Source organism: Aspergillus pseudonomiae, assembly GCF_009193645.1.
Source record: "Aspergillus pseudonomiae strain CBS 119388 unplaced genomic scaffold BDV37scaffold_52, whole genome shotgun sequence".
NCBI lineage: Eukaryota > Fungi > Ascomycota > Eurotiomycetes > Eurotiales > Aspergillaceae > Aspergillus > Aspergillus pseudonomiae.
Genome location: NW_022476044.1, coordinates 66179 through 91822, shown reverse-complemented (window position 1 = coordinate 91822; position 25644 = coordinate 66179). Strand labels below are relative to the sequence as shown.

The 25644-nt window shown below is 48.8% G+C and overlaps 8 protein-coding genes across 8 annotated transcripts; 4 read left to right on the top strand and 4 right to left on the bottom strand.

The window, feature by feature from the left end:
- Nucleotides 1-168: 168 nt before the first annotated feature.
- Nucleotides 169-2036, bottom strand: BDV37DRAFT_295471 (Cupredoxin; the record flags this gene model as incomplete). Its single annotated transcript, XM_032089897.1, has 2 exons — nucleotides 169-971; nucleotides 1022-2036. 2 exons carry the CDS (start codon nucleotides 2034-2036, stop codon nucleotides 169-171), a joined length of 1818 nt encoding a protein of 605 aa, XP_031939642.1.
- Nucleotides 2037-2741: 705 nt separating this feature from the next.
- On the top strand, nucleotides 2742-3511 carry BDV37DRAFT_284804 (uncharacterized protein; the record flags this gene model as incomplete). The annotated part of the gene is made up of 4 exons (XM_032087581.1): nucleotides 2742-2746; nucleotides 2799-2935; nucleotides 3005-3064; nucleotides 3135-3511. 4 exons carry the CDS (start codon nucleotides 2742-2744, stop codon nucleotides 3509-3511), a joined length of 579 nt encoding a protein of 192 aa, XP_031939641.1.
- Nucleotides 3512-5786: 2275 nt separating this feature from the next.
- Nucleotides 5787-7356, bottom strand: BDV37DRAFT_284803 (putative MFS transporter; the record flags this gene model as incomplete). Its single annotated transcript, XM_032087580.1, has 5 exons — nucleotides 5787-6155; nucleotides 6250-6600; nucleotides 6655-7056; nucleotides 7104-7118; nucleotides 7165-7356. The coding sequence occupies 5 exons, from the start codon at nucleotides 7354-7356 to the stop codon at nucleotides 5787-5789; spliced, it is 1329 nt and encodes a 442-aa protein (XP_031939640.1).
- Nucleotides 7357-8187: 831 nt separating this feature from the next.
- BDV37DRAFT_295467 (amino acid/polyamine transporter I) lies at nucleotides 8188-10383 on the bottom strand (the record flags this gene model as incomplete). The annotated part of the gene is made up of 8 exons (XM_032089896.1): nucleotides 9975-10383; nucleotides 9737-9928; nucleotides 9463-9685; nucleotides 9127-9415; nucleotides 8894-9078; nucleotides 8789-8847; nucleotides 8382-8734; nucleotides 8188-8317 (listed from the first exon to the last, which is right to left on the bottom strand). Exons 1-8 carry the CDS (start codon nucleotides 10107-10109, stop codon nucleotides 8188-8190), a joined length of 1566 nt encoding a protein of 521 aa, XP_031939639.1. The 5' UTR covers nucleotides 10110-10383.
- A 5228-nt stretch (nucleotides 10384-15611) lies between these two features.
- Nucleotides 15612-17684, top strand: BDV37DRAFT_252631 (putative amino acid permease family protein). Its single transcript, XM_032082458.1, has 2 exons — nucleotides 15612-16120; nucleotides 16173-17684. Exons 1-2 carry the CDS (start codon nucleotides 15967-15969, stop codon nucleotides 17627-17629), a joined length of 1611 nt encoding a protein of 536 aa, XP_031939638.1. The 5' UTR covers nucleotides 15612-15966; the 3' UTR covers nucleotides 17630-17684.
- Nucleotides 17685-18084: 400 nt separating this feature from the next.
- Nucleotides 18085-19059, top strand: BDV37DRAFT_295465 (aminoglycoside phosphotransferase family protein; the record flags this gene model as incomplete). Its single annotated transcript, XM_032089895.1, has 1 exon — nucleotides 18085-19059. The coding sequence occupies one exon, from the start codon at nucleotides 18085-18087 to the stop codon at nucleotides 18946-18948; it is 864 nt and encodes a 287-aa protein (XP_031939637.1). The 3' UTR covers nucleotides 18949-19059.
- A 1733-nt stretch (nucleotides 19060-20792) lies between these two features.
- On the top strand, nucleotides 20793-21679 carry BDV37DRAFT_284799 (uncharacterized protein; the record flags this gene model as incomplete). The annotated part of the gene is made up of 3 exons (XM_032087579.1): nucleotides 20793-21033; nucleotides 21089-21161; nucleotides 21235-21679. The coding sequence occupies 3 exons, from the start codon at nucleotides 20793-20795 to the stop codon at nucleotides 21677-21679; spliced, it is 759 nt and encodes a 252-aa protein (XP_031939636.1).
- Nucleotides 21680-22161: 482 nt separating this feature from the next.
- BDV37DRAFT_295464 (S53 family peptidase) lies at nucleotides 22162-24100 on the bottom strand (the record flags this gene model as incomplete). Its single annotated transcript, XM_032089894.1, has 3 exons — nucleotides 22162-22887; nucleotides 22944-23920; nucleotides 24001-24100. The coding sequence occupies 3 exons, from the start codon at nucleotides 24098-24100 to the stop codon at nucleotides 22162-22164; spliced, it is 1803 nt and encodes a 600-aa protein (XP_031939635.1).
- Between the last annotated feature and the right edge of the window lie 1544 nt (nucleotides 24101-25644).

Sequence of the window (25644 nt, the reverse complement as noted above, 5' to 3'; positions counted from 1 at the left end):
TCTCGTCGTTACTTCGAACTTCTTCACATTACTATATAACCATATATTCAGCCTAGGCATCCTTACATTATATATGAACCAGAATTAGCCTGACGGTCACTTCTCTCCACGTTAGCTGACATTGACCAACATACCGTGACGAAACGACTGGTTGTATCTCTCAAACTGTCAAACACCCGAATCTTCTTGGTCGATCCCATACAATTCATCATAGGTAACCCAAGAATCGCAGGTGTCCTGCAGGAGGTCATAATCAATATCACCTATCACCTCATCAGATCTCTCCAAAAATTGCAACGCAAACCCTTCAGTAGTATGCCAGCCAATATGACAATGCATCAACCACGCCCCGGGATTATCCGTCTGGAAAGCAAGGACCAGGTGCCCGTTCGCCGGCAGCATTGCCGTATCCCGGCGAGGCGGATTTTCAGTGCGCGAGGACCCATCCCAGGCACCCTGCCCTTGGGAAAGAATGAAGAAGTCATGTCCGTGGAGGTGAATCGGATGGTCTACGGGTATGCGAGTTTCGATATCCATATAAAACCACTGGTCCGCTTTCGGCAACGAGATGACGGCACTGGAGTTTGGAAATGCCGACGAGCCATTTCGTATCTGGAGTAGTGTGGGATCTTCCCATAGAATCTCCATTGTCGTGCTGTTGAGGTACCAGCGGAAAAGCCCCTTTGCGTTACGGCGGGTGTCGGCGTCGACCATCTCTTGCAAGTCTGGGGCAGGGACTGATTTCGGTACGTGTGGCACCAGAACCGAGGCCGGTAGATCGTAACATGTTTCATCTAAGTAGATATATGGGAGAGTCTCTGGGATACTCGGTGTCTCTCCGTAGTGCAGGACGCCACGGATGTTGTTGCCACGAGCATTTTCCGAACAAGCGTGTAGTGGTATCGCGCGTATCCAGAACGAATCTGCAACCGATGCTTGGTTGGCTGTAATTATTACATCGTATCGCTGGCCTTTTGTCACGGTTAGTATATTGTCAGACCATGGGGGTGGGAGTACGAACCCATGCCGATGGTTAGACTATATGTGGTGTATGGCTCGATGGGCACCAGGTCCATCGCGATGATGGTCATTTTATGATTATCGATCATGAATTCAAAGGTTGTATCAAGAGCTGCATTGACAAGCCTCAATCTATACGACTTTCCTTCCGTCACCTGGAGCTTCAGCCGGGATCCGTCGGTGTGGTTGCCGGTATCGAGGACGTTGGTTCCGTTGATTAATCCATTATCTAATTGTGGCGGGCCACAGACCTGTGCGAATTGATACATTTCATCTGCAGTGTCATGCGTCCAATCGCTCAGAATCATCACGCCGGCGTCCTCGTCATAGTTCGCCGTAGCAGGTCCATTGATGACAATGCCACCAAAGACCCCGTTCCAGGCTTGGAGACCAATATGAGAATGATACCAGGACGAGCCGTACTGCTCGGCTCGCCAACGATAGGTCATCGATGAGCCGGGGGCTATAGGACACTGGGTGATGGAGACAACCCCATCGTGTTCGTTTGTTCCTCTTTGCCACATACCATGCCAATGGATACTGGTGCCATTCTTAGCTTCATGGAGGTGATTAGTGACATGTACGACGACATAATCCCCCCAGTCCGCATAGATAGTCGGTCCAGGGATACTGCCGTTGATAGCCATCACAGTTCGTAAATAGCCATCTGGGGCGGCAGCGATCTCGTCAATATCTAGCCAATACTCCCTAGTCACACCCGTATCAGGAACAACCTCTGACCAGTCCGTGTCGATGTCATATTCACACCACTTGGAACGGTCCTCTGGCAAGTTTCCAGCACAGGGAGTTCCTGATGGCAATGCAATTGAAGATGTGGAGGTGCCAGTGGAGTTGCTCGCTCTCTTGGCCTGCCATTTGTTGTGGTACCTTGCTGTATTGAGTGTTCGAGAGGCATCAGAGATAGACAGGCCCCTTTTGTTGTTGTGATTAGGTTGGAGAAATATCGCCGTCCCGCATAATGCATATGCCAGAAGGAGGAAGCTAACAAGCATCATGGCTCGTTCCGTTGTGAGAGCCGCGTTCACTTATGACTCCAAGTTCGCACCATATTCCAGAGTATTGGAACGGAGTATGTCACCACATTTATAAGACGTCGTAACTCCTCGGAGTCCAAGTTTCCACTCTAATAACAGGGTACCCCTATGCAAAAATCGAGAACCCTGTCAGTGAGGCGCAGTACAGATTAGGTCGAGCAGCAACCAGCACATCGTATTCGTGAACTCGCTTCCTACCGGGTTTCGGGATTGGCTCGTCAACATCATACCCAATATCAAGCTACCAACCACACCTCTTTACTACTTAGGCAACACACAAAACTTAGACAACTGATCAGCTAGCCACGCAGTGGACCACATTCTGTGTCTGAACAGTATGCTTGGCAGACGGATCGGTTAGAGAGTCAGTGTACCAGGCGTCCCTTATAGGCTCGGGGGACCATTAGCCGCCATCATATATGACTCGTAACAGGGAGGCCTGAAATTTCAGCCTCGATGTAATATGTTCTTGGCACTTGCCTGGGAGGATAGGAAGTCGTACAGAATATCGGATTGTCGCAGATGACTCGCCCTTGGTTACGTGAGGCGTAAATGAGTGAGCCAGGTAAGAATATATCAACCTGATCAATCCTCGCCTTCTACTTCTTTCCATACAAGCAGACTAATTAAGTTACCGTGAGCGGCAAAAACAAAGAAAACAACGCAATGGGGTGAGCCCGGCAACATTCTTCGATGTCAGTAGGTACTAACATGCCAATCTAGTTGGTCTCTGATTCCTAGGCTCTTCCTGATCGGTTGCTCACTGGCCAACCTTGTCTATGGCCAAACATGTCAGCAATCATTCAGACTCTATGCATATGGCGAGGGTATTGGCGGTTTGCCCGTGTTCTACGCCGATGGTGAGTGTCGAAGAACTTGTCCCCCTTGAGATTTTAAGCAAGTGATAAACAACCCTGACAGGTCAACAGGTAGCGCCGAAATAGGCAATCGATCCCTCTCAACAGCAAATGAGACGGTTTCTATCTACTGTAAGACTTTCATGAATACACATCAAATGCAAATAGAGTGCCTCTTTGTACTCACAGTTACCGTGCGCAGTTACTATCCCCGAGGAAACGCCGACGGTCTGGCGGGCACAAGCAAACCGTACAGAATCCAGGAGTCCATCTTTTGATTCTATGGTTTTTACTTTGCCATCCATATCAGGAACATCTGGCGGGAACGTCGGGTTCAAAGATCCAGATGATTCTGCCCGGTTGGATACGAAAACGCTGAAACTCTACGGCAATTATGTTCTGATCGACTCACAGAATGCGAACTTCTTCACAACACGAAGCGAGAGTGGAGTTTACTCCCTGCAGTGGAGTGCAAACGAGACAGCCACGCCCAACAGGATTCCATTGAAGCTCAGGGCAATCCAGCCATCTACCGACTCCGTTTTGGCTGGCGGTTTTAACCCCCGGGGCGAACTCTAAGCGACGCGACGAACAATCGTAGAACTAGGATGTGGTGGGCGAGATCAGTGAGGAGTGGTAGATTAGAGGATCTAGATGATATGTCGTGACACGTCTAATCAATAGTGTGCTTTCTTTACCACACTTTCCAGGGCCTATAGCTTCAATAGATGTTTGATGTAGGGTCTAGCTCGGTGGCTGTGCTGCAGGGCGACATGTCTCGGGTGCCTAACTTTGCTAGGTTCTCGGCAGATCCAAGGGATTGGTAGTAGTTTCATGCCGGTATTTCGGAGGCTTTCTGGATACGATCAGCGCCCAGCCTTACAGATACACAAAGGTCAACCTGAGGCGTGATGCCGATCTTCTCGTATCCTGCTGTCACATGGGCTATGGAGATGCTGAGAGGAGTCACGCAATATTCACTACCGCACTTTCTTTTTAACTTTGTACGGAGTACGCCGATTGGACTTGTACTACTAAAAATATGAATTCTCCGAGGAGGCTGACAATGAAGGAGTCATCGTCCTTAGATTTAGAGTTGACGATCAGTCCTGCCCTACCAACAAGCTTCGCTAGGAAGTACTGTTTTCGGAATAGAGGATTTTACACTTGTTTTATTCGTTGGAACTGTTATGCTATTTAGAGAGCATGTTAGGTGTACTGTACAAAGGGTTGCAATATCAATCCAGTGTCAGGGAAATAAACGCTTTCTCAGGCTTTCGCGCCTTCGACAAACTGCAAGTACAGCTGATTTGCGTTCAGTGAAAAATCCATCCATGTGCCTTACAGCGTAATATAGCCACTGCGTCTCAGGCATGGGATGGATAAGCTTCACTACCAGCTCCAATAAGAGTAGCTGGTAGGCTTCCGATAAGATGGGAGGATATTTTCGTCTCCCCTAATTGCCCGCTCTTTGCTGATCTCGTACTGGCCATCATTCACCAAGTCCTTCATAGTCGCTTCTGTTGTCCTTCCCAGACTCTCGAAGTCACTCAACCTGCTACTTGTGGCCTTCAGTCGTTTCTTAAACCCGTCTTCAGAACACACGGTTGAGGAACGGGCAAATTGGGGTTGTATCGGCTACCGAAAGGCGCTCTGCATAAGCCCCGAATTGGCCCTTACAATGTCAATATCGTCAGTAGATACGATCCTCATCTGATGAAGCTGGTGGACAAAGTCTGCTCGGGTCACCAGTTCCTGGGCTTTGTGTAACGGGATACCAGGAAGCTCCGAGCATGGATGTTTCTGATCTTTCTATATCTTAACCAGGGCTTTGCAAAGCCGAACCTGGAATACATCGATATCGTCATGACCGTCCAGCATAACAACATCCCGTCCGTAGATGTCTCGCATTGAGTGGACCAAGATGCTCGTCTTCCCTGTGCCTCTTTCGCCGACGATGAGCCAGTAATGTCCCGTTTCGGTGCCACGTAAGATATCATCGATGAGCGGTTGCTCTGGGCGCTGGATGTAGAATTCATCTTTGTTGCGCGGTGTCGGAATGATGGCCGGTTGGTGAGATTTTGCTGGAGAATGCGTTCTGGATCTTCGAGAGTACGGAGTTCTGGTAGTATACATGGTATGTGTAACCGCCTAGGACGTGTATTAGGCCCGTTGTTAGTGTTGTAGCTGTGTGCTGTAGAAATCTTTGGGAAAAGTGTCCTGTGTTGTTCTTAGACTTGGGATTGTCTGCTTTGGTTGGATACTATTTGTGTATGACCCGGGAGGATCCAGGTTCTGTGATGAGGTGTTGATCTTCTCCCCGATATGCGAAGTAATGAAGCTGAAAATAATATTAGAAATGGATTTACAAGATAGTTTGGGAGTAAGGCAGGTTATAGGGTTTGTAAGGGGACGTGGCATTATAATGCTTATTTATTGGAGGGTCTTGTAACGGTGGCCCCCGTTGGTGTTCTGTATGATACTGCGTTTGTCATAAACACGAAATATCGAAAGTAGATCTAGAGCCAAAGAGGTTAATTAGTTAATTTAGGTCTGGCACTATGTAATTAAGAGATTGGTTGCTGGAGATAAGTTGTCCCGATCTTTCGCAGCTTATCTTGTCGAGTTCTGTGCATAGTGCGTTTAAGAGATGCGACAATACGAACTTATACATGAGAGTATCAGTATGAAGACCTTGCAACAACTCAGCAATGGTAATAATACCAGCCTCTAGTTGAATATAGTGCCGAATTGAAATTTCAATAGAGTCTAGATTATCCTCATGATATCAGTATTTCCATTTTAAAGCCCGGGTATAGCAGTTCCAGGGCTAAAATATATAAAGAGCAAACATCTATACGTCTGAAGTCCCATGCTGCTCTTCATCAACTTTCTTTGGTAACCGTGGGAGCCCCAACCATAACAACAAAATCCCAGCAGAGAGACCAATAATAAACGGCTGCAAGACTTGCACGCCTCGAGCCTGCGCAATGGCGCCCACTACGAAGGGCAGCACGGCGGCTCCGCCTCCTCCGAATGCCGCCGCAAAGCCAATAGCACTGACGTGTAATGATCGTGGGAGCAACTTGGTGGCAACAATGACAGCAGCAGGGAAGAAGGGACCGAGAAAGAATCCCTGGAACGAAACCGCCACGGCAGATGCATAGAAATTAGGCACAAGCCACAAGATGAGCCCACAGGCTATTGCGAACAGGGAGTACACCTTGCCAAAGTTAACATGTTAGTTGATCTGGAACCGGTAAAGAGATGAAAGAGGCAGAAAAGAAACAAAGACAAGAAAAGAAAGGGATACATACAATTATGGCCATCTTTTCCCCGATTCGCGGTGTGATGAAACCGAGTACCACTCGACCGCAGGCAATGCCTAACCAGAACCCCGTAGCAACCATCCCGCTCGCAAAGTCCGCTCCATGTCGTACTCGCATCATGAACGTGACGATCCATCCGCCCAAAGCCACCTCGATCCCGACATACCCGAGGAGGAAAAATGCGCAAATCCAGGTGACCCGGGCGGATCGCTTCGTGAGGGCTTCACGCAGGCCTCCACCAGGGCCATCCTCCTGGGTCGTAGCCTCCCGTAGGGCTGCTGCTGTGGAGTCCCAAAAGACAAAAAGACAGAAGGCGAGCTCGATAGCGGCACAGCCAATCTGGATCGCTGTTGTATTAGCGAGAGTCTCGACGCATCTGAGATAACGACATACCATGATATAGTAGAAATAATACCAGGGCACCTTTGCCTCGGTAATTAAAGAAGTCGCTACCAGTGGGCTCAGGACTGCACCTACACCATATAGTCCGTGCAAGAGTCCCAGGAGCTCATTGGCATTAGCCATGTTACCAATCCAAGCGTTCCAAGCTGAGTCGGCCAACCCATTTCCAAAACCTGCGAATATGAAGGATACTACTAGTACTGGGTATGGAGGATGGACGCAATTGACAATGTATGCCAGTAAATGACACCCTGGGGAAATCCAGGCCACTCCACGGCGGCCAAGCGTTGTATGGATTTTGTTATTGAGTAGGGCAGCCAGGGTATAGCCACCGAGGGGTGACAGGAAAACTAGAGAAACAACAGTATAGGACAGGTTATAATATTCCTCGAGCTAAGGAATTAGTGGTGGATCCCATAACACGTAGAGTTCACGCTTACATATGGAATCAACGGCTATAATTGTTAGCTATGTCTTTGATCAGCTGGCAAGTGATCTTACCCCATACGCGGCATCATTCGCTCCCATCACCAGAAAACTCCAGAATGTAGCCGCTGTCTTGAGTATGTTGGACCTGGGATGGTTCCATCGTTCTGTCTTTTTGAATACCGGCTTAGCCTCTTGTGCATACTTGTCAGGGGGTGGGTTTTGCTGGGCCAGAGCATTGCCTATGTCCGGATTGGTAGTCGCCATGTTTTTATAATTTTTTTGAGATTCAGGAACTGGGATCTGGGTCTTTATATCGACCGGAGCGAGCCAAGCACCAACCAATGAAAGGGTACTAGCATACAGACTAAATGGGCCCTACAAATACTTTTTTTGCCAAGTAACGTCGGTCCGACAGTGTGAGATATGATTCATGGGTCCATTGCCACATTAACCCAGCACTAATCAGTCCATATCCCCACAGCGGTGTGACAACAGGTAGATGAGGTGTTGATCTTTCAGCATTAAAAGTGCATGCGTGATTCATCCAACATATCCTCTATGGCTCCCACGTATGCCCGTGAGTCGTCAGACTGTTTAGAAATGCATTTCATAGCGCTCCCACGGTGTACCACATATCAAAAGCCCTCTTTCCTTCAAGGAAAAGGAAAAAGACGTCAACCAGCAAGGAGCATATGAATAGCAAAGGAGGTGCAACATTAATAAGAATTAGCTTCAGCTGCGAGAAGCTTACATGCGGTCAGCCTAGTGGGAAAGATAATCTTTGGAGTCTTCTAGACGTTGAAGTCCAGCCATTAACCTGCTGTTGTGGCAGATAGATGAAGGTTTTTGATGTCGTTAACATAATCGAACAGAATGAAAATGGAAGTGATCGGACCGCTGGCGAACCTTCCCTTTCCAGTTTAGTGAGGTACAAACCGAGATCTAATCTTATTGGACTTTGGATACATATACGAGATACACTATGCCTATTGTAGCAGAACACCCAACTCCCCCCGTGATTTCCACTTGACAACCAGATCAGTCGTGATCCATCACTCCACCTCGCGCAAAACCATGGCGAAGCTCCCTTAGCCCCTATGACAATGCCAATTTGTTGCTCATGTTCAGTGCATCCCAGTTGATCTTTGGCCCGGTGAACTTATGTCTCCGCTCGATCCACAGTAGCATTATGAGGCAATACACTCCCACCAGGACAGCTGACCCACTATATCCACATCAGTACCCCGTAGGATGCAGGTGGAAATGAAAGCAATGGTAAAAGCACTTACTAGTTCATAGACCCTGCAGTTGTGGGTATTTTGGTTGGGAAACAAAACAGTATCCCGCTGAAAGTCAACCATACAGTGGAAAAAATATTGACTGCGTATCCCCATCGACCCAGATTGAATGACCGTGCCGGGAGCTTGTCCCGTCCTACTGTCGCCAGGATAGCCTGTGGAACGGTGAAACTAATGTTCAAAAAGAGAATCGACATGTTCACGATGCAGTTGAATGCTGTCGAACTGGCGATATAGACAAGACCGTATAGGAGACAGAATGAAACGGAGAGGAACGTGGTGCGTACGGGGATGTTGAACTTCGGGTCGATGAAGTTCCAATAGTGGGAGAATGGAAGCCCGTTCTGTCTGGGTTAGCATCATACACCTTAGATTGTTGGTTACACCCTGACGCATACATCTCTAGAAAACGCCCACGCGATCCGACTCGAAGTTATCCATTGGCTTGGACCGCAGGCTGACCGGTTAGTATGGTACGAGACACCCAAGGGGCATAGACTCACTCCAATACAGGAATGTCATAAAGGCTTGCAGCGCTGTGGCGCCCACCTTACTTCCAGTCGCTTGATAGTATACCTCCATGCTAGGGATGAACGCTTTGTGAACTGCATCGATGTCCTGAATGCCGCAAAGCATCACAGTGACCCATGGTACAGCTGTCATGACGCCAACTAAGACTCCAAGGTTACTACCGACAGTTAGCAGAATGTCAATATCTATCTGTGGTCAATCATACATCACGAGAGGGATCCTCCGGCCCGGTTGGGGCATTTCCTCCGCGATATGTGTGACAGCTCCGATAGCCGCATAACAGTACTGTCCCATGGTGATGCTCAGCAACCATGCTGGGGCCGTGTCCCATCCACTGGTCCCCTGGAACGTTGTGAGGACTTCGGGGTGATAATGTCCCCGTCCTGAGGCGAGCACAGCTATCAAGACCAAGATCAAGCCGGTTATAGACAGGGTAAAGGTGGTTTTCGTCAGGTAGTCATAACGTCTCTGGGGAACGGCGAAGACAGGAACCACTAGTCAAATCAGTTACCATGTTAACAATCGGACCTTGGGGCCTTACACGTCAAGGTGACCACCAACACATAACATAAGTATATCTGCCACCTCTCATGCTGAAAGTCGGGATACCAGAACACTGCTATCCCAAACGCCGAAATCCCTGTATAGATGATGCCCGATGCTGCACTCACCCACCATGCTATGACATTGGTAATGCCAACTGTGTATGCGGCAAACTTCTTGTACTTTTGTGGGGCTAGTATATATGTGAAGTGATATTGACCCTGTATGGTGTCAGCGTGGCCGAAGCATGATTAGAGAAAGGTCGAACAAACCCCTGAAGAGGGCAATGCAGAGCACAGCTCGGCCAGCCCTAGCAACACAATCCACTGCGCTACCGCCGCAATCATCACTCCGAAGAGAACGGTCGGACCACCTCCATAAGCCAGGGGTGTTCCGAACGTTGCGCCATAACCTAACCATGAGTTGGCAATACTGTGCAAGTCAGTGAACACGATCCGACGCGGCTTATAGTATAGGGTCCAACCTGAACGACAACCCAATGGCTCCCACCCAGGAAAATGACCGCGCAAGCTCGGGCCGATGGCCCTGGGCCTGCAGGACGGCATCGTCAGGAGCAAGGCTCTCGTCGGATAGTTGTTCTACCACATACGGAACCTGCTTCTTGATATCTGCGGTGTCAGTCATCTTGGACTATGGTGACGAAGACTGACAAAATCGGCTCCGAGGTATGAGGGGGGGGAAAGGGATCGGGGAGATATTAGCACTACACATGTGAAATACGGTGCGTTGCACCGCATATTAAATAGCAGCTACGCTGGTGTTAGGTCACTTGGCTATCCTATCGAGCAATAGCTTGGACCTCGACACACCGAGACGGGAAGCAAGGATGTGGAATGTCCCAGAGTGGAACCAACAACGAAGGGGGTGGGTAGTCCACCTTGGATGGAATGTTGCTTATGAGAGCATCTCGAACGTTAATGGGACCGTTTCTCCAGATCATCAGCCTATCTCTCGACCTTGTGAGCATCTACAGCTCTGCCGAACCATGCATGTTGCGAAACTATGATGCATATGATGCAACCTCATGCTCGCGGCTACAGGAGAATAAATAAGCACTTGCTTCAGACTCATATACCGGCGGCTAACGTGCGCTCCTCTGCCCCCTTGCATTGAGGCCTCCGTTTTACTCTTGCACTGGAGCTCTCCACAGTAGAAATGTCGATCAAATTGGAGATCTCATGATATACCCTCTTGCCAAATTGACCAACTTCTTTTTGCCCTCGACACCTCACTGTAGCCCTATACCATGGCCATTGCATTCCACGAATCCACGATCAGCGTGCCTTCGTTTGAATCGATAAAAGCAGGAGATATACAGGATTTACCAAACGCCGATAAGCAGGCTAATAAGAGACTTTACCAAAGCTACGATCGAGGTATGTGTCTTCTTGGAAAGCCGAAATTGCCGGCCGAGCTATCTTATTAACCTTAAGAGGAAACCCGTCGAGCTCCCAGAGCTTTAGCTTAGCTCTCAAGTGGCTAGTGCTCCCTCCCCTCGAACCGATAAACTCAGTTTCGATTAGTAGCTCGCTGCCTTCATAGCTGTAGCATTGCGGCTCGGCAGTAGCCAGACCTAGATCCCTCACATCAGCACTAACTACTCGATTAGCACGTTAAGCGGCTTGGCGGCAAAATAAAACACGACCGTACACGACCAGTCCCTGCAACAACAATAAACAACTCCGTTATCCTGAGTATATAAAACGCGGAACCCCACCCGTAGATCCTCCAAGGATCCGAGCGATAACAACATTCTCAGACGCCTAAGCACCCCTCAACCATGGCAGAAGCCAAGTCATACGCAGGAAGTTGCCACTGTGGCCAAGCCAAGTACTCCTTTTCCCTATCGCCGCCGATTGAGGAACAGGAGGTCGTCCAGTGTAACTGTAGGTTTAACCTGGCTAATCCTATTAAATCTCACCGTCGGCGATTAAACCGAATTATGGCATGCGGGATTTCCCCCTAATTGTCCCGGACTGGGGCTAATTTTATCGTAAATGACGCAGGCTCTATTTGCCATATTAATGGCTATTTGCTTGTTTATCCGAAAATAGACGATTTTGAGTTTCCGAGGGAGGATACTGTGAAGGTTGTTTTCTTTTCTTTTCTTTTTTTTTTTTTTTTCCCCTCTTTTTTTTTTTTTTTTTTTTTTTTTTTTTTTTATTTTTTTTTTTTTTTTTTTTTTTTTTTTTTTTTTTTTTTTTTTTTGTTTTTTTTTTTTTTTTTTTTTTTTTTTTTTTTTTCCCCACTCTATCTTTCTTGCTTTTATCATTATGAATGCTAAGAATCCTTGTTGCGTCATTAATTGTGTCATTTTATGCAGGGTATTATCTTGACTAATTTTTGGGCTTCGCAGGCTTATCGTTTTGGATCCGAGCAGGTTCCCCATTATTTCTGTACGAATTGTGGGACGAGCGTTTATGCGAGAAGTACTATTCCGCGTTTCAGTCATATTGTTGCATTGAATGTATTACCCCCCTGGGTTCTTCTTTTTTTTTTTTTTCCTTTTGCTCCCTTTCTCCTATTATGAATGTGGTTAATGTGGTGTCTAGGTACGCACTGTTCCCGGCGTTGAGATTGAGTCTTTGAGAATAAAGAAGATGGACGGGAAGAGCGTCAAGCTTGACACGCAGAGTTGATCTGTTGAATCAATACTCGATTGGATCTAATATATGCTACCAGTCGATGGGTGGGTGGTCTATTGTGGTTCGGGGTTGGTGTTGTGTACACTCTTGAGTTGTTTATATATTATTGCATTTCGTAGACCCGGTTGAATGCCTGGAAGGGTTTGGTTTACGGTATTGATGGGGGTACATTAGTATGTCTCGAGATGAGCCTTGTACCTAGAATCTTGAAACTTTTATATGATAATCGAAGATGCAAACATGGAGCTGCAGAGTGTCTGTCTTCTAAGCTATCTTTGCTCTTGTAAATTCTCACTACTCAGTTGAAAGAAAAATAGCAATTAGCTGCATACATGCTGAAACTTCATTGCTGTTATATCCAGTAATCGGATGGCATCTGTCATCCACGTAGTCCATTACTCTGGTTAGAAATTCCAGTCCCTGTCGTTCGAGGTCTAGGATAATGTCGACATTGTCGTAGAAAGTATCTTGAATCGATATATGGATGCCTGGGGCACCAAATGACTCGTGCCTTCTAAACAGGATACATTCTCAGTACTATTCTTAGTAATCTACAGCCAGCGATCGGAAACTCGGAGGCCCCCAAGGGATGGTATAGTACATGGCAACCACGTAGACTTAGGATTTCATAGGATCTGCAAATTAGTCTTTTGATGCGAGCACCGGCGAGCAGGGAGGATCATACCTAAATTCTCGACAGAGTGGCTACCTATTTCGGCTTAGCGTCGACTTTTAGATTAGGCTTAGTGGACTAGCACTTTGATCCTCAGGGCGCTTACGTACTTAAGAATAAATAGCAAGGTAGTTACTGGATGTTTCAAGTAGGTTGACGAGTTGATCATGAAGTATATATAACTCAAAAAGGTCTTGTAGCAATTTCATACTAGACTCCACATGTATTAAGCCTGGGATACCTCACTCAATCCTCAACATTTGCACTTCTTGGTTGTGACTTGTCTTATTTAAGGCACACAGTGACCTTAGGCTATCTAGTGCACTCCTGAGTAGGTTCTAGGGCCCGAGATACCTCTCGCGGGCAATATTGGTCTTTTGGTAAAAAAGGGCTTTGTATCACCTGATCCCTAGATTAGGTGCCTTACATATCATGACTTAGTACAAGCCCTAGCTAGCTTGCACTTGAATGTACTTGTAGACGTTGTGAACAATCATACGCTCTTGCTCTTATTGTTCGGCGTATATGCCTAGGTAGTTACTCGTTGGATAGATATAAACTTCGTTGATTATAGCACCCACTACCACATTCGATAGACCGTTAGTCACTGATTCTTAGATGTTGATTATTTCGACACACAAAAACAAGATGGCTGGCAATGGCATGCTTCGACTGCTGTGGCGGTAATTCATAAGGATGATAGTTGTCAAGATATACGAGAGAAAGATTCTTGATGCTGGGCAGTAGGTATTGTTAAATATGGGCGTCGCAGTCCCCGCAATCTAGCTTATCCTTATAGTTGGCCAAAGAAGAGTAACATATTGAAATTGTGGGATATGATCTTGGGAAGGGTAGCCATTTTGAATGTCAGCGTCCACATTTCACATGAATAATGATGATTCGATCTTTCTGGGGTTGGCATTAGTGGACTTATGCAAGCCAACTCAAGGAATAGATGAATATAATTACCTTTGAAGAAAGATAAAAGCCACCCTGCGTTGAATTTCAATCTGTGTTGGTGCCTGATAGCTATCCGATATACTCCGGAGTAGCTTTAACCTTCCCCCTTTGGAAAATGATCCATGGGTCCGCGGAGCCTCTGAGATTACTCCACAATAAAATCAGAAAGCAATGATAATGATGATGACAGCAAATATGGGTCGTGTTGATAATGAATCGCATATCGGCGCTTCTGCGATACATTAGGGTAATTGGATCTCAGCCTGACCAGTACTTGATTGGCTCAACGAGCTCAAGGAAGCCTTGGAAGATCCGAAAAGAGTTCTAGCTGGGAGTCTAACATGCAGCCCATGTGGTCTCCACTTTCTAGCAGTAGTATCGCATGAACCTTCCTATTCGGTGTCTGCAGGAACGGGTGCTCTAAGGTGAGGGACAGGAGTGGCGTTCCAAACCTAGATATAGTGATTGGGGGTAGATTCCGTTGGATGCCGCCAATTTGCGCTGCACAGGTATATAGATATAATCACTTATCTCGAGAATGCTAAGTATAATCTATAGCAGGAGATGCAAGCGTGGTGAGTCCAACTCCCACGAGGATGCTATATCCATATGGATGTAGCATGTTGTGGAGAGCTCGGCGTCTAGGGCACCGAAAAAAGTGGCGGCTTCCTCGGACAACAGATCCAATTGACTTTTGCGATGTTCACGGTTAAACTATAGCTAATTTAAAGCTCCGCATTCGTTCTTACCGGATGTCAGGCAAGGCTTGGCCACATGGCTACATGCTTGTCTCATGGTAGGATTAGCCAGTTCTTTCCACTGGTATCCGAAGTCGGCCAAAAGTCCGTTCAAGAACTATCCGTTCGATACTTGGAGATCGCTTCCTGTACTTTCCCTGAAGGGTAGGAGGAGACGAGCTTCGAACAAACCAACATCCCCCGGAAACTGTAATTGTGATAAACCTCTGTTGGAACATGGAAACATTGGAGTCGGTGAACAAGATAGCTACCGCATACGCTATATCCAAGTCATGAACCGTTAATACTAATCTTAGACGGCCAGGCCCCCATAGGCATGAAGACATCGGTGACAAGTGGACCGACAAGCCATATCTTTGGTTGTCTGGAGCTTCCCCGCATTTCCAGTGCCCCTTCCCAGACGGATTCGGCTATCATCAAGGTTCAGCCTAAAAGACGCTACTGATGTAAGATGAGCCTGAGCCGATCATGCTGGAGAGAAGACGACAATACCATGCGCTGGCTGGCCACGAGGACAAGAAACTCTCAGTATCTGACGTTCCCACCTGCGTCTTCACGCCACCGAGTTGAGATGCACTGGTATTCGCATTCGCCTTGTGTTATCGCACGGGTTGGAGATAGTCGACGGATCGACAATCAGGGCTTATCATGTGCCGCATAGACTTTCCTAATCGGGACGTGGCGAAGTGTTTTAGCTGATTGACTTTGCAGAGCTGATACCGAATCGTGTACGCATGTACGTATGGTGGCTCTTGTCGTGGCGTGCGAGTACAGCTGAATGTATGCATCCACGGAGCGTGTCTGCGGAGAGAATAAAGAGCGCATTCAATAATATAGGGGTTATATAGGATATTGGCATAGAACAAATGGCGTAGAATATTCCCTCGCATCACCATTGTTGCCGTGCGTAGAGCCGAAGATGTAACCGTGATACTGGGGGAAGAACCATGGCTCCAGTGCTGAAGGCCAGCCAAAACAGCGCCATCCCCACTTAGGATGTCCTGCCGAGAAGTTGACACAAAAAAAACCCCGCAAACTTTTTACGGTGGAAAAATTAAGAAGAAAAGGCAAAAAAAAAAAAAAGGAGTGCCCAACGTCACGATTTCTACCCGCAACTTATCATTCTTGCCTATCAATGACTGATGAAGATCGCTACCATGACCAACTCCACTGATTAAACTAAACTCCTCGATTAATCCATCTGCACCCATCCAACGCCCCCCTAATTGAGGGGGTCCGAGGGCAGAGCTTCCTTGCTTCCCCTCTCGGGGTATAGCTGACCGGTTTGATATATGAACCCCCCAGCGTCAGCTTCTTGGAAACTTTCCTCCAGAAAAAGTACGGGCAGAAAATGGACAGTAGGGTACACCACTTGCCCATCGAATTGACTTGTCCACCCCTTGGCTGAACTCTCATCATCTCGTCATACGTGATCAAATCTCCGTATGGACCTGGAATCCAACTCCGACCCCCTTAAACCGCACTTGGTTGATCAAGATGTGCAAGATGCTCATGATCTCGCGGCGATGGGCCATGACCAGGCCCTCACGCGTAAATTCGATATGTGGAGCATGTTAGCCTTGGCATTTTGCGTCCTCGGTATGGACCCTCTACAGAAGGGATGAAAGACTGTTATTGACAACCGATCTAGGAACGTATTCAACTTTTGCTCAGGATCTCAGCAGCGGTTTGACCAACGGTGGCGCTGTGGCTATTCTGTGGGGTCTGGTGCTGGTCACAGCATGTAACCTCTGTGTCGCCGTATCGCTTGGCGAGCTCGCCAGCAGTATGCCGACAGCGCTGGGCCAGGCGTACTGGGTCTTCCGACTATGGGAAACCCCCTTGGGTCGCTTTGCTTCGTACATGTGCGCGTGGATCAACACTTTCGGCTGGTGGACGTTGACCGCATCACAAATCGCCTTCATGACCGAGTTTCTTCTTGGCATGAAGGTCATGTTCGAGCCCACGTGGGGGGGAGCCGGCACCGGGTGGCTGGAATTTCTCGTCTACATCGGCTGTGTGCTGCTCTTGACCGTGATCAATGTGGTAGGGTGCCGGAGGGAGAAAATCCTCCCCTGGATCAACAATTTCGTCGGCGTGTGGTTCACCGGATTGTTCGTCATCCTGTCCCTGGCTTTGCTGATCTCGGTCGGAGTGAAGAAAGATCTATCTTTCCAACCAGCATCCTTCGTGTTCGGCAAATGGATCAACCAGACTGGCTGGAGCGACGGTGTAGTGTGGTTTACAGGGCTCGTCCAGGCCGCCTACGGTCTGACAGCGTTCGACGCGGTCATTCACATGGTGGAAGAAATTCCGGCCCCCCGAAAGAACGCCCCTAGAGTTATTTGGCTGGCTGTGCTACTTGGCGCTGTCACCGGTTTTATCTTCATGGTCGTCTGTCTCTTCTGTATCCAGGATGTGGACAGGGTGGTCGACTCACCCAGTGGACTACCTTTCATTGAACTGATGCTCGAGACCATTGGGCTAAAAGGCGGCGCAACATTGATCGCACTATTCATCTTTAACGGCCTGGGACAAGGCATCAGTGTCCTAACGACCGCGTCTCGGCTGACGTGGGGATTCGCACGCGACGGCGGTTTGCCCTGGAGCGGATACCTCAGCCACGTGGACCCCGTGTGGAAAGTGCCCGCGCGCTCCCTCTGGTTTCAGGGCGTTCTGATCGCGTTAGTTGGAATTCTCTATCTGTTCGCAAATACGGTGCTGGAGGCCATCCTCAGTGTGAGCACCATCGCGCTCACCATCTCCTATGGCATGCCCATCGCCGCTCTGCTCGTCGTCGGACGGGATAAACTGCCCCCGGGCGAATTCAACCTCGGGCGATGGGGCAAGCCTCTGAACTGGATCAGTGTGATCTACTGTGCTATTACCACAGTATTCTTCTTCTTCCCCGGTTCCCCGAACCCAGCGGCGGGTGATATGAACTACGCCATTGCCGTCTTCGGAGTGATGGTGGTGGTGTCTGTCAGCTTTTGGTTCATTCAGGGAAGTCGCACGTATCTCAAGACGGAGGATGCCATTGCGCAGATGATTGTGGCGCAACGCTTGGAGAATGAGGGGACAGTTGAGCCGGATTCGAAGAAGAAATAGACCAATTGGTTAAGTGTCGGGAAGACATTGTCATTATCCTCTACGCCGTTGTGTCAGGTATTCTATATAATTAGCGTGAAGACCAGATATTACTTTTGTTTTTTTTATCTCTCTTTAATAAATCCTCAGGATCTAGGTTCACCAGCTAGTCTCGTATTCCTCGGTTTAGTAAACGTGACGACCCTGTGGACCCGTGCCAGCCTTTCCATTTCCGGTATAGCTCCCTTACACGTCCAATGTAAACCTGCCTACGATTCTCAACTTCCATATGAAAGCCAAAGCCGCTCTCACCATCTTGGCGTGTCTGCATGACGCTGCTTTTCTCGTACCACCTTTACTCATTTAGTTGCTTGTGTCATTCTCATTACCTGTCATGAAACAGTGGTTACTGCCTCGCTTTCTCATGCCAGAATATACATGGCCGAACAATATCGGGGCCTCCGTCGAGAAACCAGATGCCAGCCACTTCTCAACCGACACGCCCGTTTCTTCGCTGGTTTTGGGGGTTTCTACATTATTACATGCGACAATTTTCTCGATCATATTACAGCTGGGTTGGAATTCCCTACGATAATCAGATTGCCCAGCTTCCATTTGTACTGATCTTGAAATGGTCCGATGGTACACGGATAGAAGAAGTCTTGGCTATGCAAATCGCCAGGAGAGCGGGTCTTCCAGTTCCAAGAGTCCTCTGCTATGGCGAGCGTCTTGACACACCACACGCACCAGTCTCGATTCTGATGACTCGCGTGCCTGGCGAAGAGTTGGGTCAAGTATACGAGACGCTTAATAACGAAGACAAAGAGTCTATTTCACGGGAGCTTAAAGGCTATCTAGAAGTGATACGAGGATGGCAGAATCCGTGGGGTGGAAACAGAATCTGCTCTTTGTTGGGCACTGCAGTCAGAAGTGCCCGCATTCCTAATCATTATGCCGGCCCGTTCGAATGCGAACAAGAATTCAACGAGTATCTCATACAACCATCTTGGTCAGGTGGCTTCTCATCTGAGATGGCATTCAACGATGCACTCGTGTGCACCAAGCTTATGCGTAAGCTGTCTCATCGCATTGTTTTTACTCATGGTGATCTTAAACCCCATAATATCTTGGTTAACAAGGGGCGGCTTAGAGGCTTCCTTGACTGGGAATCCACAGGCTGGTACCATGAGTATTGGGACTTCACGACTGCATTGAGGTTCACAAGAGAGGATTTCTGGTGGTATACCTTGGTCATCGAACTAGGGGGAGGCAAGCACTTAGCAGAACTGACCTCTGAACGCGCATTGAACTCTCTAACCAGCGCTTCTTATTACTGGTGACGCAGCACTAGGCTTTTGGTTTTCATCTTTGCGAGTAGAAACGCATATTTAGGCAATTTGGAGACTTCAGGATTCTCAGTAAGTATTCCCTTTGCTCTCAGTGGTGCCTCGAGCCTTTCTATGGCTTATCCTCACGTTTATTGCATTGCGACATCTATACGGAAGAGTCAGGAACTTCACCAGTCAATGAACCATGACGCCAGGCTTCACTGGTCGTTCCAATGGTTCGCGCTAATGTGAATATGTGCCTGGCACTACCCAGTAAGCTCCGCAATGGTTGTGCAGCTGTAGGAAAGAGAGTTGCGATCAGCTCCGAGGCACCTATGTCCAAATTTAGCTGGGAGCATGAGAATTTTGCTCAGATATCTCTCTGTTAGATGGCTGGGCAGGGTGCTAGTGCAGGACAGAGTGACCTGGACATCTGTAGGCTAAATGATGGATTGGATGAGAAAGATGAACACCACTAATGACAGTGCTATTACTGGTGTTATATACGGGCGTAAGAATTCAAGTAACACTTTTAGACCAGGGATATTGGTTCGCGAGGGAGGCCTACCTTGCCGTTAAGTGTACAATGAAAACCTCGTCATGCCTTCAATGCAAGATTCTCTAGGTATCATTTTTTTCTTTTATCATTTATCCTTGCTCTTCGCCTTTCAATACTCAATAATTGAGGGCGTGCAGAGGGTATTGAACTGCAGACGACACCGAGTAGTTACAGACGTCATCTTAGTGACAGCCATAAGAAGATAGCGTTTGTAAAGGGAATCATCGGTATTGACCGGTGCCTGCGCCTTTTCTTCGAAGTCAAGTACCATATTAACAAAGCAGAATAACACCTCCATAGTTATAGCCACATACCGTCCATTTCCCGTTTCAGTGACCTAGAGAAAAGCTGATCTCATTGAGGTTGTATGTCATCTCTCCACCTACGGACCATTAGTTGAAAGTTTACCCATCCAAGCGTGCTGTCCTCTTATACTGATCGTCGTGAACAGCCTCGGTTCTGCTGGTGGTAGGGGTCAGTCACCATCCCTTCGGTTTGACTTGTCAAATCGTTACTCGCCTCTGTAATAGGCACATGAGGTATGCTTGCGCTACTTCTTACGTAGAAGGGCCGCGATAGGCAAGACGGAACTTAGGAGAACCGGCCAAGCGTCTAGTGCTGGCCTTGTCAACATATTGCCAGCAGTCGACACGCTCAACGTCAATGTAGGACCCATTGTAAATAATCAACACATTCCAAGCTTCCAGACAAAGCCTCTCCTAAAATTTTCGACAAGAGACCTGAGTCAGGTAGTCAGTTCTACAAAAATCATGAACATAGAGTAACCGACAAATCCTGGAGTCAACCAGGGGATCCACCACAGCCCTACCTATCAATGACAGGATACCATGGTATCCACCCAACATAATGCTTATCTATTCTACTTTACACAGTCTCCATGACTAGCAAACATTGTTCTGGAAAATGTCACATCCAGTAAACTCTACTCCGTCCCAAGCCAATGACTCAACCCCTGCATATCATATCGGCAAGCCCCGACAACCCCAACACACAAACAGACCCTGAATACGAGACCCTAAATTAACGAACTGACGTTTTACCTATTCCGTACTAGGATCTTCACAAGTAGCCCGCCAACACTGAAGATCAATGGGCCTGTGCCAAGTTCGAATACGAGACGGGAAGCGAGGCACGTTGAGGCTGAAGGGCTTAAATACTACTACATTGCTAGTAGGTGGAGATCTTTGCGATTCTTTCTTTCTTTCCATCGTTTCTTAGTCTTGGGTCTATGTACCGTGGTTCCGGGCTTCATACAGCAGGATAAACTTGGTAAAGAATGTATATCGCCAGTACACTCTCGCTCCTCTTGGCTTCTGCCGCGTTCGCTGCTGCGCGGGGAGAACAAGAACAAGCGCAGGCGCTCCGGGCCCCGATCCTGGCGAGTAGGGAGTTCACGCCTATCGAGGAGGCCGGTCTGGAGAGGAGAGGTACATGTCCTGATGGTGGAGTGTGTTTTCTTGGACAGTGTTGCGGGACTGGATGTTCGCCGAATTGTTGCGCCCATGATAACGGCGGGAGTAAGTTACTTACCTTTCTTCTTGGTTTTGATGGAAATATACTAATAAGACCAAGTCGGCTGTAACCTCGCCGAGCGCTGTCAGTTCGACGGCAACGTCTTCGTCGGATGCTGCAATGGCTTTATGGGGTATTTACTTACCTATCCCCCCCCCCACAATCTCTCTATATACCATATGTTAACCCAAGACTAACCGATACAGACACTGCACCGGCGAAGCAACACGAGTAACCGTCCACACGCCAGCCGACAGCAAGATGTTCAACACCGGCGCCCCCGCAACCTCAGATGCGACTACAACCAGTGGAGACACGCGCCCCACGACGGCCGAATCCCCCGGTCTTCCTACATCCGAATCCGATTCAAGCTCCAGCTCCAGCTCCAGCGCAGACTCGACCTCTCGGTCTGCGACTTCGCCGACGACATCGGCCCAGGCAACTCGGTCTACGGCCGGGTCTAGTTCGAGATCCGCTTCGAGATCCGCTTCGAGCTCTGCCAGTGCAAATGACAGTGCCGGTACGACTGCTTCGTCCACGAGCGCTGCGCAGGGCGGGGAGACAGGGACTGTTAATGCTGCGCCTGCTATTACAGGTTATATGGGCTTGGAGCTGGGGGCTGTTGCTGTGGGGGCTTTGTTGGTTTTGTAGGGGCTGGTTTGGTAAATGTAGAGGTGGGTTGAGTTGGGTGGATTTGGATTTGGTGGGAATGAGTTATGATTCAAACTGGGTGGATGTATATACTACTGGTGGTTATTGGTGGGTGATAGTTCATGGTTTTGGTTTTTTATGATATCAGGTAGTTTTCAGTCTGTTTATGTTGTTTTCGTCTGTTACGTACAGGTGGAGGTATTCTCACGGCGATGAGGCTGAGTGTTAGTCACAACTCTTGGCTTGGAAGATTATTCAGACCAGCACTTACTGTGGGGTGCTATCGCTAATGTGTTGTCAGCTTGGTAAGACTAAGGTCTATTGGAAGATGTTCCTGTACCCCATACTTGACCCTCACGTAAGCAAACCGGGGTTGCAACCTTATTTAAATTCGTAGTGTAGGTATTTATGAACAGTTGTATTGAACACATCTAAGACACATTGTACATAGTGGTATCTAACATATCTATAGAAAACAAAACTTAGTTGCCTAGGGCAAGCTTCTTGAGCTGGGCAAAGTCGGGAGTGCCGAGGCCAGTGACGGGATCCCAGCCCTGCGTAGCGTTCCAGCTAGCAAAAGGCACAACAGGACCGCCATCAGGGGCGCCGCCGAAGCGAGAGCGGCCGGTGCAGCCAGTGCTAGCACCGAGGGTGATGTCTTGCAGGCCCTGGCGGCCGGTCTTGTACAGCCAGGGGTTCAGGAAGCCGAGAGTGGGCTTGCCGGCGCGGAGACGGGCATCGTTCAGGAGAGCGATGACAGCGCTGAAGGCCGGGGCGGAGGCGGAGGTGCCGTCGAACTCGCCCAAGGTGCCCTTGTCGTAGACGGCGAAGTTCATGCCCTGGGCCGCGACGTCGGGGAAGGCACGGCCGGAGGGGTTGTACAGACCCTTGAATGCGTCGCCGATCGTCTCGAGGTAGCTGCTGACGGCCTCATCCTGCCATTCGGGACGGCCCCAGTAGTCGGAGAAACCACCCGAGGAGAAGTAGGTGGCGCGCTCAGGGGTGGTCTTGAAAGTGGCGCCGACGGAAGTGACCCACGGGCAAGCGGCGGGGAACTGGGGAGGGAAGTGAGTCCGGTTGGTGCCGTCGTTGGTCAAGCAACCCTCGCCAACACCGGAGTCACCGGAGGAGAAGAGAACGGAGACACCACGGCTGCCGAGCTGGGCGATCAGGTTGCAAACGGTGCGAGCGTACTTCTCGGGGATTTCCTGGGTATCATTTAGTATGTGTTTCTTCAAGAATCACCGATGAGGAAGTTGCCTACCTGTTCGTTCTCTCCATAGGAGGTCGAGATGACCTGGGGAAGGTGCTCCTGGTCGAGCTTCAACACATTCTGGAAGAACTCCAGGTACGGCTCGTTGCTGTTGGCGTTGGGATCCGGCTGGGTCAGATCAGGGATGAGGGGACCACGGCCTCCGGTGCTGTACTCAGTGACGGGCAGTGGGGCGCTGACACCGAGAATATATTGCAGGTCCAGGTTGGCCTCGCCGGAATCGGACGAGGAGTTCTGATCATTGAGACCACCGTTGAAGGTCGTCACAGAGAAGTTCTGGCCCTTAGCCCAGGGAGCAAGGTAGTTCTCAAAGTTCTCCAGGTCAGCGTAGCGCGCGTACTCCTCCAGATAGCTGGCGAAGGCGATCTTGCTGCCCGAGTTGGGATCCGCCTGGTAATCACCGATGTTGTAAAGTTCTTTCAGACAGGTGGGGGTAATGACGGAATCACAGTGCGAGATGTTCTTTGCAACGACAGCAGCGGCAAGGGCGGTCACGTCCAACTGGGAGGGCTTGCTGTGGGTAACGGCCTTCTTGGGGCTAATCTTTCCGAAACGTGTTGTCGGTTGGATGGTGTTGACGTGAGGGGCGACGGAGTCGGGAATATCATACTGCAGGGTTCTGAGACGACGGACGTGCTTCACATCGCTGACGTACCACTTGAATTGAGCATTCAAGAGCTTGTTCGCGGTCTCGACAGTAGTACAGAAGTTGATCCAGTCCGCATCCTGTCTAACGTCGGTCACGCCGCCGTTCTCAAGCCACTGTCGAACGGCATCAACGGTGTCATCCCTGGGGAGAAGCATGCGCTTCATCTCATCGTGGGTGGTGAAGTGCTGGCCGTAGCTGGGGTGGTCGGGATCGGACATCTCCAAGACGGCCTTTTCGAAGCCAGCAGCATCCTTCTGCGCGAGGGCGATCTTCAGACAAACCGAGGTGTTGTCTTCAGGGGTGCTAGAGTAGTGCCATCCTAGTAGACAATTAGTATTGCGACCGAGGACTTCTAGAGCTCATGCTTATCGGCCATGAGGTGGACTAAGGGGCGCATACCCTTGGGAACGGCAGACAGCTTCTCGAAAGTCTCCCCTGCGGCGGAGGAGCTGAGCAGTGAAAGCACTGCGAGCGAAAGCGCTCCACGGGTGAAGAACATCGTGGACTGGGATTAATGGCGGACAATGGTTGTAGAGGGGAAAGACGAAGAAGGCGAATGCGGAGCGTATTTATTTCCAGACTAGACGACCAGCCTTCGCGTAATTGTTATCGATAGCGCAGTGTCATCGCTTTGCAGCTGACTCTGCATGCCATTGAGCAATCAATGAATGCACCGGACGTCCGTCGGGACCCTCCTCGCCGGGCCAGCATGATTGGATTGTCCCCAGGGGATCCGGCCAAGCCCGCAGCGCATAGTTACATGGTGCAATGGGGGAATCGCGCGCCCTGGCTTATCAGAATGCAAGGTGAGATGGGATCGTCAGGGGATGTGGAGATCACTATTCTAATTCGGGACGCGACACCGAATAGGCCAAGCCGATAATCAGGCTGCCATTTTGGGCGTGCAGGATACGTCGCTGACAACTTGCATCTTGCTCTTCGGTTCGATATAGATACCGGGTTTAAGTCATGTCGATTTGATGTGAGATGTTGAACTGTTCCCCCTTCTGTTCCTACGATTTGTTTGTCTTTTTTGCGATGTTTGTTTGTCTGGTTTGCATGCCAAGGCACCCAAGAACAAACAATGCCAACACAACAACAAAAGCATTGTTTCGGACTGCTGACTGTACTCGTCCACATTGGGGCGTGAACTCGTATTTGCTGACTATAAATACACATCATATCAATAGCCAAGTACCTTTCCTCGTCGTGTACTTCGTGTTCAACCCTTCCCTCCCCCTCTACCCACAATTGTACCATTTTCTGGCTCAATGTAACCTGAACTGCGATCCTCCGCAATATTCAGACTCGGCAGAGACTAATCGTGTCCCCGCTATGCTTCTTCGGTACAAGCACCGCCCAGCCGACGCTTCTTTCTTGCCGAGAGAAACCTGCCCTATCAATTTATATTAATTGAAGTCCGCAATATCGCGATTGCTACATCTCTATCATGAAGGCGTGATACCATTAGGTAATTAGTATACCACTCCATGAACCAGGTGGGGAGTCTGAAGTACACCGCCGGACTTGCCAGACTGAAGAATGTACCGCGATACCTGACATCGGTCTCAACCCTAGATGGAATGGAGGGAAGAACATAATCACATTGCTGCTTACGATCCGATCCTAACAACTTTATCTCGACTGCTTGGAATTGTATACGCTTCACATTATATGTCAACTAGTATAGTCCTTCAAGTACTGTGTAGAGATTGTGCAATCTGTGTTGTCGCTAGGGTAGCTTGATTTGAACTGTGGAGCTCCAATGGGTGGACAAATAGATAACGGAAACGTTTCCGTGGCTTGATTACCATGGAGACGCTCCGAAGCGGGGTGCCAACAACATTGCAGAACTTTCCATTTCCAATCCTTGATTCCTGAGTAGAAACTATAGTAGCAAATATTATGCATTATGCAATGACACCATAATTGCAAAGAGAAATTGGCATGTTCTACTTTATCAAACAGTTAGTTACCTTTTGGCAGCCACCTGAAGTTGTTCTAGCCCTGCAAGGAAACATCTATAATGTTGTGCGGATATAT